Source organism: Amaranthus tricolor, chromosome 3, assembly GCF_026212465.1.
Source record: "Amaranthus tricolor cultivar Red isolate AtriRed21 chromosome 3, ASM2621246v1, whole genome shotgun sequence".
Taxonomy (NCBI): Eukaryota; Viridiplantae; Streptophyta; class Magnoliopsida; order Caryophyllales; family Amaranthaceae; genus Amaranthus; species Amaranthus tricolor.
In genome coordinates this window covers 31,999,782-32,011,089 of record NC_080049.1, presented here as the reverse complement: position 1 = coordinate 32,011,089, position 11,308 = coordinate 31,999,782, and the positions used below count along the sequence as shown (strand labels likewise).

Sequence of the window (11,308 nt, the reverse complement as noted above, 5' to 3'; positions counted from 1 at the left end):
ATTAGTCTTCCCATATAATTTTCTGTCATAAATACCGATGACTAATATTTTACATATACATTTCATTTCCCTTTATATAAGTGTCCCATTTTGGAGAAAAATTAATATGTAGATAATGACCTTTCTTGATCAGTAGTTGTACCAACTTTATCGTGTCTGTACATTATCATTGATATAATCACATCAGATAAATTATTGTGTAAAATAGTGTTCGTAACCTTCATAATTGTATTAAATTGTAATAATTCTATAAGCTTGTCTGATTCTTGCTTTCAAAATCTAATATATAGGAACACGTAAATAAAGAAAGGGCACACAAATTTAGAAGGCAAAGCATCATCATTTGGCTAGAAGATCTAGCTCCACCAAAAAGGGGAAGTTAGAAAATCATTGTTAATTAATAATTAGCATGTAATTAACATGATATTGACCACTCTGTTTGATAAATGATTAGTAATTAATAGAAAAATAAAAAATAAAAAGTACTAGCATTTGAATTGTGCTAAATGACTATAACATAATTTAACTTCACAAATTTTTACGAGACAAGGTCTCTTCGAGAGACCATCTCAAATTAGGTTGGTCTAAAAAGAAAAATATAGAGTAAATTTTTCAATAGGCATTAAGAATATTGTAAGTATTTAAGTACTTACTTGATAGGCATTAACTATATTGTAAGTAAACATTAAAAATATTGTAAGTAGGTATTAAGGATATGGTAAGTAGGCTAGTAGGCTAAGTTTCTCGGTAGGCAATTTGTAAGTATGCATTTCAAGTACTTTTTCGGTGGACATTAAGTATATTGTAAGTAGGCATTAAAAATAATGTAAGTAGGCGTTAAGGATACAGTAAGTGAATATTAAGCTTTAATGGGATGGGCCTGTAAGACGTCTTTCAAAGACACAGTCTCTCAGGAGATCGAATGATTTAATTTTATACCGTACTGATGATTAAGAATTGAGAGTTATTGGGCGTTTAGTTTGCCATATGACACAAAGATTAAAGAGTTAAGTATTGGGAGTTAAAGTAGAATTAAAGGCATTTAAAAGTAAGCGAAAATACAGAGTAAAATTAAAATGGTTATATTCATTTGTTCAGTGATAAAAATAAAATAAATTCATTGAAATAAACTAAAATATAATATAAGGCAAAATTCATTAGAATAAAAATAGTACTCCTATAATTTACTAAAACTATCAGACTAAGAAGTTATAATTGAAAGCTCATTAAGCTCTTTTATTCTATGTTGGGTAAGGCCAAAGAAATTTTACGAGCAAAGAAGGGATATTGAACTTGTTCTTGCTTGTTGTGAGAATCAATTTTATGTCACAATGGTGGAAGAAAAATCTTTTTTCTCTAAAATCACCATTTATTCTCATTGAACTCACAAAAAAATTAGAATCTTATCAATTTGAACCTTCATTATATAAAATTCTACTAGTATTATATTCTCTACTATATATTTTTGTGATCGTAATTATTAATCAATTATTTTATTTTTCAAAAAATTAGAGATTTTGACATTTCTGTCATGCAGAGTCGTTTTGCCATCTTGATAATTTGATAACAACGCTAAAGATGTATAATATCCTAATATATTTTTTTGGAGTCGTTTCTCTTGTTCTACAATAGTTTAAATGAAATGGTAAAAGCATTTTTATCTGATTATCTTATCCACAATTTATTGTTATTTTTATTACATTCACTTATTCTGTGAACCATATAGTAGTATTAATAATAGTGTTGCAAAGTGAGGACGGAAAAGGAACAAGACTCTAGACAGTACATGTCACATGTTAATGAACTCTTATCTCTACTTCCCAAATCCATTTTATAGGAGAATATTGGGCTTACCATTTCCGATACACATCGAATCCATGTAGACTAGGCCCAACAAGTATATTTTAAGGAGCAACTCCTATATGAGACTATCTCACGGTGAGACATCTCATTTTTAGTGATACTGACACGATCAACTGTGGTTGTTAGATTTTTCACTTTAATAGTCAAAATATTTACTTTGGATTTTAAACTAAAATGAGTACTTTTCACATTTAAAGTGACAATTAATGTGAGTTTTTATGTTCGTAGTGTGAATTTTCACATAAAAATAATGTATTTAACATTAAACAACTAAAAGTGAGTTTTAAGTATTAAAATGGATGTGTTAACTGATTTTATTAGGCTATATTAATCAAATTTAGAACTGTATCACGATAAGACAATATTAAATGAGAATTTGTGTATTCTAATTGGCTCCTATTAGAACAAATTTTATCAATTAGGTCAAAAATAATGAGAAAACATAAATTTAATTTTATTTGTCTTCAACCATTTTATAATGTAGTCACCTTTTTCATTTATTTTCAAATCCACTCCTTCAGTAATTTCCTGCCAAGCCTCAACTCATTCAAACTCTGCGTTTCTACCTGGCCCAAAACGTACGTACTATGCGTTTAGGAAGCCCTTTGAATAAGCTGGGTCATGATTGTGTTTCAGAACTTCTTTCTATGTTGTTCAAGAGGTAAAAATGTTATCGCCTTTCATTCTTTCTCCTTTTTTCACCGTAATTTGTCACCATTTTCTAGTGTGTAACCTATATTTACAAAGTGATAAATGATTATCACCACAAGTTTTATCACCCCATAGAGACGCTTCAATAAAAATGAATTTTAATGATTTGTATTGTATTCAATTGTAACTTTAGACTTCTACCGCATTAATCGGAACTTCAAATTACAAAATGAAGAACCATTAAACTATATCAATCTTTCTCCATCTTTTTTAAGTTGCTTACACTTGACTCATAGTATAGTAAGTCTCTTTAAATTGGAAACGCTTAATACTTCGACTCATAAATCTCCTCAAAATATACATCAAACATTTAAGAGCTATTTAATGTTTGATAATAATAATAATAATAAATACTAATATAAAAAAAATAAAGGGAGTAATAAACTTAATGAGTCTCAATCCAATCAATTTTTTTGCAAGCTAATTAAAAAAGTTTCAAACTTTGCAATAAAAACACAACCCAATTTATGTTGAACTATAAAAACCACCATCTTCAAGTTTTTGGTGTTGATCACTGCTAAAATCAACCTCTTCTCTCCCATGCCTAATTTGTTGAATTGTTGATACATTTAATTAACTATTATGGTGAGAAATTGTCTCGATAACCTCAAAATAAAAAAATTATATTTTTATTTTCTCTTTAATTTATATTAATTAAATTATTTAACTCATATATTTAATGTGTCTCGAATAGACCACCTCTTTGTATTTAATTAATTGTTCCATAATTTATGATACCAAAATCAACGTTATCTTGTGATAAACCAAGCTCTAAACTATCCCTTCCTTCGTGTTGTTATCCATAATTCAACAATCCCACATTCAAATTTGACATTCCCATTGCCTGAACCTCATTTTTAAGCTTATATTCCACATTTTGTCTCAACAAACTCGAGCTCGAAAACCCGGGATCATGAACCAAGCTAGACCCATATGCCCAAGACCCTGTTGAAAATGGGTTCTTCCCAAATCTCTATTAATCAAACTTAAACTTCCAGAAATTCCAGAAGAAACAGAGGGTTTTTGTGAAACAGAGGATCCCGAAGAAGCTAAAAGAGAAGCTGGTATAGTTCCAGTTCCAGTAGTAGATTATTGCTTGTTCTGATTTTTGTAAAAGCCATTGAATTGTTTCACCATCTGATTTATGGCCTAATTCTTTTGTTAATTGGAAGATTCTAGAAGCACAAAGAGCTGGCATTCTAATTCTTCTTCCCCTTCCATCAACTTTCTTGTGCCTATCTTTGTTTGATGTTCTTTTTGGTGGGTTTTGCTTCATGATAATGGAATTGTTATCATCAAGATTAGTAGGAACAATTTGATGGGATTTAGGAATTAGAATTTGGGGTTCTTTGATGTCTAAATTAGGGTTTGTCAGTTCACGGTGATTTAGGAAAGTTGGCATGAATTTAGGAGGGTTGTAGGGGGGTAAACTTGGGAGTTTGTGTATTTGTCAAAGGAGGCAATTGTGTTCAAAATTCAAACCATTTTATTTTTGCTTTGTGGTATGTTTTGAAATTTGGATTGACACTGCGCTTGTTATTTATGAGTTTGTGGGTCTGAGCTTACGGATATTCTGCATATATATGTTAATAGAGTGAAAGTTTGCGACGAATTATTACGCCTAATTATGACATTTATTATAAAGTTTTGTAATTTTAATTACCATAAAATGCAACATCTCTAACCATTTTATGTAACAAACTTCTAGTGATTTAATCACAAAGGACATATTTAAGTAACAATAAGTTGACATCAGTTTTGGAGCTTATGGGGCATGGGCATATGCAGTGGCGGATTCAGAGATTAGAGTTTTAGGGGGCTCTATTAAATGAATGAAGTGCCAGAAGAGTTTCGTTTGTGAAATTAACAACTAAATTTTCCATTTTTATTTATGCAAATTTCCAAAAGAAAATAACCTAGATTACATTCATTATTACGCTAGAAGACTCACTAATGCACAAATTGAGAATTCTTGACCTCTATACTCTAAGACCTCATGGAGGATTAGGGATGATAATATAAGGTTGTCTTTTATGTTTCGGTTTCCTTATTACTAGCATCTTGCATTATATATCCTTATAAAATAATTATCCTTTTAGATTAATGATAAAACATAGATAATTTATTAAACTTAGGAAAAAAATATATAACAGTAAATGATAACGTATGTTACGGGCAACGACTGCATAACAGGAGATAGCAGGTCTCCGGTGGGAGCGGCGGTGATTGGCGACTGGTGGATGCTATATTATCTGGACTCAGGTGTGGGTATCGAATACGGGTGTGGATTCTAAGATCCAGTACGAAAATTTACAATTCTAGGATACGTGAATATTGTCTTATTATTGGATACGAGTAATGAGATATTGCAAAATAATTTTAAAAAATTAAAATTTTTTCATAATGCTCAATATCAAGATAAACAAAAAAAATGTTTCATTAAAACTCAAACAAAACCTTAATCTAATAAAGAAAGAAACAAAGAATAGTAAAAAGTACCAAAAATTGACATAAAGTAGTATTGTGGTAAGAAGAGTATGTGTCAATGATAGTACAAGTTTCTGAAAATAATGCTAAAAAAGTACTTCTAAAAAGTAATTAAAAAGTTAAAAGAAAAAAAGGTAAAGCTTCTTGAAAAGCTTTTAATCACCTTCTTCCTCATTTATCAAGCAACTTTAACTTAATATTCATGGCGAAAGGTAAAAATGTCTCTTTTTGTAAATAAATTGTTCCCGGGGCACACCCGTATACAATGCCCATACCTAGATCCGCCCCTGGGCATGTGATAATACAGAAAATAGAATTCATTTTTAAGGATTGTTTTGTTGTGACTTGTGACTTAGTAAAAGAGATAATTAACTTGAAAATTAATGAATCATGTTGATTTTGTAAATAAGGTAATAGAATTACCTTATGAATCATGAAATTACCTGTCTTTAATCAACAAAATAATGATATATACTTTCTCCATTCTAAAGTATCTGTTACATTATGATTATTAATACTATATATCGTTTAAGCTTATTTTATATATTACGGCTAATTATAAGAAAAAATATAGTATAATAGAATCTTGTTTGAATCGTCTAGTCACAAACGTTCATAGTATTAATTTTCTATAATTTTTAGATGTGCATACCTCAATATATAAATGATCAAAATAAAATACTATATCGTGTAAAAAGTCAAATGTGACAAGTAAAATGAAAGGAAAGAATATATATAAAAGGGGAAGAAAAAGAAATAAAGGAAACTTCATCACTCTATTTTTCTCGCCTCCTTTTTCACTCCTTCCTCCAATCCGAACACAACATAAAAGAAGCAATGTCCAAAAACAAGAGGAAAACAAAGAATAAGGATGGTCTCAGACAGGATCAAGAAATTGAAAGCAACGCAAGATCATTCTTTTCATTAAATTGTTAGCAAACAAGTCTTCGTACATCTAAAGATTTTGCACATACGATAAATAACAGTGTGAAACGACCTCACACAATCCCGCAGAAGTAATCCCTCGGAGAGAATAGTGTGTGCTTCAAGGGAAACCCAGAATCCCAAATGCTTTGTACAACAAAGAATCGGGCAAGTCGTCCACAATCGATCACCCAATATGGACTAAATGGAGGAATAATCAAAGGTTGATTGGAGCTCCGTTTCACTGAAGCATCTGTGCTTCAATTATATATCCTATTTAGTCTAACAAATGATTTCCTTGATGCGTTATTGAATAAACAGTGATGTATTTTCCCGACATCCCCAAAGGATCGGACTCACTTCTCTAAGCCAAGATCACCCCATCGGACGTTATGTCTGGCAGCGAGATAGTGTGCCCCTACAGGACCTCTACTTCCGTAAGGATAATATTCTGGATTCACCTTCTTCTGTTCTAGCTCTTTTAGAAGCGGTGTGAAGAGTGCCCAAGCAGCATCGAGTTCATCACTGCGGATAAACAGCCTCCTTTCTCCTTCTATTGCATCAAGTAGAAGCCTCTCATATGCATCTGGAATCTCCTTTGCATACCTGCACAGTTCAGACAGGAAGATTAGTCACAAGTATACTTGTCAAATTTTAACCCAACTCAAAATAGACCCTAAACCGACCGAAAAGTAGTTGGTCATGACTCTTCAATTTTGACCCATAACTTAAACAGAAAATACCGGGAAAATTTGGGTCAAACAAAACCATAATCCAACTAGTTTTCTTAATTTTGTCAATTTTTTTCTAAGCTACATCATTATTTCTAAGTTGTAGCTTTAAAATCAGTATTAGTTTTATGAGAAATTTTTAAAAAAATTTAACATATATTTGGAAGAATTTAGTTTTAATGATAAGAAAAGATATTTAAAACCCTTGACCCAAGATATTGACCAGAAAACCGGCATAAACCAACCCAGAACTGGTCTATCACGAGATTGAGCCGACCGAAAATGACCCTACATGAAACCCGCATACATAACCTTTTTGATGGGTCTGGTCATAAGTATTATCAGCTGCTTCATGACATCAAGGGCTTATTCTGAGCCTTCAAGTCTAATGCAGATGTTTTTAATGCAACTAAATAGTTTCTGTTTCAAAAATTAAACTTAAAAGCACAATAACCTTGCAAACAAACACATAACGTATGCTTTACCATTTTAAGGACTTAAATGGACTACATATTAATAGTTTTTAACATACCTTGCCGCATAATGAAGATTGAGCGTGCTGCGGTCTAATCTCATTCCCAAACCAGGAACTTTGTTATTAATCTTTAAATAAATAGCTTCATCAGGCTGCACTCGGATGACAAGCTCATTTGTCGACTGATCAAGATTTGCCCCGAAATTTCTGTCATACAAATTTCCAGGAACATGCCTAAATTGAACTCTTATCTCCGCCCTGATTGAAGAAAGCATGAGTATCGGCATTACATATATTAACACAAATGAGATACCTGGGAACCAGTGAGCTGCACTAGAGCGAAATGATATCAATTTTTGACTTAGTACCTCCTATCATGCAGTGCTTTCCCAGCCTTCATCAAGAACGGCACACCATCCCATCTAGCATTATCTATAAATAGGGCAGCTGCAGCAAATGTCGGCGTTAAGCTGTCTTTTGGTACGGTCTTATCTTCGGTGTAACCCGGGTATGTAACACCTCCTCTAGTGTGGCTCTTGTATTGTCCTATTACCACATCATCAAGTTTCAGTGGCCTCATTGACCGAAGAACTTTCACCTGAAAAATGTCGATTGATAAAAACCCATCAGAGATGAACAAATATGATAGGTCAACACAGCTAACGGGTTTCACAAACCTTTTCATTTCTGATATCTTCTGCGTCCAAGCTAACAGGAGTTTCCATGGCAAAGAGAGCCAATATTTGCAGCAAATGATTCTGCATTATATCTCTAATTATCCCATAATGATCGAAGTACCTGAATTCACCGATAATGCTAGAAAGGTAAGCTTGTGATACAAATGCAATTTCACAAATACAACTCACTGAATCACAGATAATTACCCGCCACGTCCTTCAGTGCCAAAATCCTCGGAAAATATTAGCTGTACATTTCTTATGTACTGTCTTGACCACAAGGGTTCAAAGATGAGATTGGAGAAGCGAAGAACGGATAAGTTTTCCACGAGTTCCTTTCCAAGATAGTGATCTATCCTGCATGTAGCGAGAGAATTATGTTAGTTGCATGTATTTCAAAGTAACCATGTCACAGAAAGTCGGTCTCGGAGATTTACCTAAAAATCTGATCCTCCTTCAAGTACTGCTTCAGTCCTTTAGTCAAAGCAGCTGAGGATTCCGAGTCCCTACCAAATGGTTTCTCTACAATTACCCGAGTCCACCCGTTTGTTGAGGATGCTGACAAACTAGCACACTTCACTGCATCTATGAAAATGTTTGGTGGGATCGACAAATAGAATAGGCGATTAGCAACCCTCCCAGCCTACAAAAGGAAGTCATATGATCAAATTAAAGGCCAAACTTATACAATATATCTGATACACTGATGATAGTGAAGACACGGTTGACAGTACTATCACATTTAATCATTTATGGTACCCCTCAAGGCTGCAACATAGAACAAACTAAGCTTCTTGCAATCAAGTACGAAATGCTGCTCTTGAAAATTTCATTAGTTCAAAACTCTCAAGACAGCAAACGGAACATTGTAAGCCATGCTTGTACATGAACAAAATCAGTACCAATTTCAAAATCATCATTTCATAACTTTACCAGTTATCACTACGTTAAGGCCCACTACATGGGTAACACTTTCACAATTAAGAAACTCAAAAGAAATCAACAGCAGAAAAAGAAAACATTCAGATACTACCAGTGCCACTAGTTTTCGGCTGTTCTTTGCACCTGAGTACAGACCCTTTATCAATGTTATAGGGTAAGAACCAAGTAATCAGCTCAACCAGTGTCACATGATTCGCTAATCTCCTTGCGAATCGAAATAAGCCAATTATGGTAGGTTTTGGGCCAGTCTTGGGCAAATTTGAGAATCTCGTATTTAAAAGGCGAATTAAGTTACATTGAACTCAACCATATTGAATTATAAAAAATATAGAATCCAGATAAAACCATTACATTACATCATCAAACATCTTATTCAGACAGAACAAGCATATTTTCATGTAGTTGTTGTTGGCAAAATTTTCTGATATGTTATAATGCCCATGATTCATCAACTAAATCTTCCATTAAGAAAGAAAATTAAGTTTCAACCACCTAATAGTATAAGCAAACAAATGCCAAGGTCATACAATTAAGCATAATATGAAATGTGATACCTCATGTTGCCTGAGCTTCTTGTCTAGCTCCGCAAAGTTTTCCCTAGAATCATACTGACCGGACTGGTAAAAACACCTCTTAAGAAACTCATCCATCTTTTCATCACAGTTTTCCCTGAAAACATATAATTTGTTCATCATATCACAGTGTGCGGGTAAAGACGAGCAAACGAGCCCTTACTCCTTAAGTATCATGCTATGAAACAAATTCATGAATAACATAATACCTCTTGTCAATTCGGCATGTAAGTGTCTTGCTAACCATGGTTCTGAGTTCATCATCAGTCATCTTACTCCTAGCATAACCATATATAGTGAAGTGCTACATGACACAAAGAAAAGGGACTCAAAAAATTACATTACATCAATCAAAAAGAGTCAAAAAGCATCACAAGTTTGTATCCTTGGAAACTAAGAACAACAACTTTCGACATTCATTATCCCAATGTCATGAAGTGGCTCCCACCTTTTACGGTCGGATATAGCCAACCTTAACCTTATTAGCGACAATCAAAAATTACTTTCAATTGAAAAAAAAAAACTATAAAAAGCAACTTTATGATGAAACCTTAGGCAAGCAATCTTCATAATAAAGAGCAAAAAGTGCAGGAAATATCTTCTTCTTTGCCAGGTCCCCTGAAGCCCCAACAACTGTGATGCTGACAGTTGACTCATCCTTCCTTAAATCAAACCCAGACAAATCATTGTTTTCCTGAGAAGATGTGACTGATAATATTCCATCTTTCAATGTCTTCAATGATTTAATCTCATTTTCAACAGGAGTTCCTTTTGTGGCAACTACACCTAAAAAAACCCAAATTTCCCAATTCAGATATTGCATAAATAATCAAAAATCAAAGAAATTTTCTTTCTAAAATACCAAAAAAGAAATCTAACGGCTGTATAAATTGTCCACCTTAATTAATTTCATCCAACAAAAAACAATTCAACAATTGATTTATTAAGAAATCAATGAATTAGACAGGTGGGTAAAGAAATAAAACTGACCATCTTGCATAAGAACAACATTAGAATTTGGGTTTCTTCTAGATTGTTGTTTAGATACTGCTATTTTCTGGGTAGATTTTTTTGAATTCAAAGAAAATTGGACCAATTCAAGATTCCCATTTCGAGATTTAGATGATGAAGAAGATGAATATGATGAAGAGTAAAAGGAAGAAGCATAATGAGGTGAAGAAAAAGTTGCCATTGTTCTTTACAATACAATACTGGTGCTGTTTAATACTATATGTTTGTTGGGTCCTATATAAACAAGACAAAATGAAATCAAACTGCAAATGGGGAGGAACAATAATTAGATTTGGAGGCTTAATTTATAGTTTAAGGCAAATTAACAATTGAAAGTTATGAAAGGGTTAATGGCAACTTGGGAATCATCGAGGGGTTAAGAGTATGAGACCCTTTGAGATCCTCCAAGAGCTGCCTAGTGGAAGATGCAACGTATGTGCGGAATTGAGGTAAAAGATGCCAATTAAGTCTTTTCTACTTCTCTTGGAATTGGATCCTATATGTTAGGTTTCGATTTCAAATTAGGTTTAGGGGGTTTATGTTTTAGTTAAGTTGAATTAAGTTTGAGTTTTTAACCCATGAATGATGAATCTTTTCTTTTTCAGCGCCTGTTTTAAGATATCGTTTTTTAAAGAGATTGTATTTTTTAGAGGCGTTTTTCAAGTTCAGTTTATTAAAGTTTAATGCTCACTGTTATTCTACATTTTTCTTATAAGTCGACCCAATTAGAGATGATCTCTCAAAGAGACCGTCTCTCACAAGAATATGTGTTTTTTTCTCTTCCTTTATGAAGTACTCCTTAAAATTTGAGTGATTTAAGGTTAAAAAAAACTTTGTTGTTTTCGGTTAATATAACTTTACTATTGAAAATAATGTGATATGTTATAATTGCGATAAAAATGTCATTTTAAATCT

At 32.8% G+C, this 11,308-nt stretch overlaps 1 protein-coding gene and 1 pseudogene across 1 annotated transcript; both read right to left on the bottom strand.

Moving 5' to 3' along the window:
* Positions 1–3,064: 3,064 nt before the first annotated feature.
* Positions 3,065–4,178, bottom strand: LOC130808683 (transcription factor TCP20-like; annotated as a pseudogene).
* A 1,778-nt stretch (positions 4,179–5,956) lies between these two features.
* Positions 5,957–10,981, bottom strand: LOC130808682 (glucose-6-phosphate 1-dehydrogenase, chloroplastic-like). The gene is made up of 10 exons (XM_057674138.1): positions 10,373–10,981; positions 9,933–10,168; positions 9,592–9,686; positions 9,365–9,479; positions 8,306–8,511; positions 8,076–8,225; positions 7,869–7,989; positions 7,560–7,789; positions 7,249–7,449; positions 5,957–6,591 (listed from the first exon to the last, which is right to left on the bottom strand). Exons 1-10 carry the CDS (start codon positions 10,572–10,574, stop codon positions 6,342–6,344), a joined length of 1,806 nt encoding a protein of 601 aa, XP_057530121.1. The 5' UTR covers positions 10,575–10,981; the 3' UTR covers positions 5,957–6,341.
* Between the last annotated feature and the right edge of the window lie 327 nt (positions 10,982–11,308).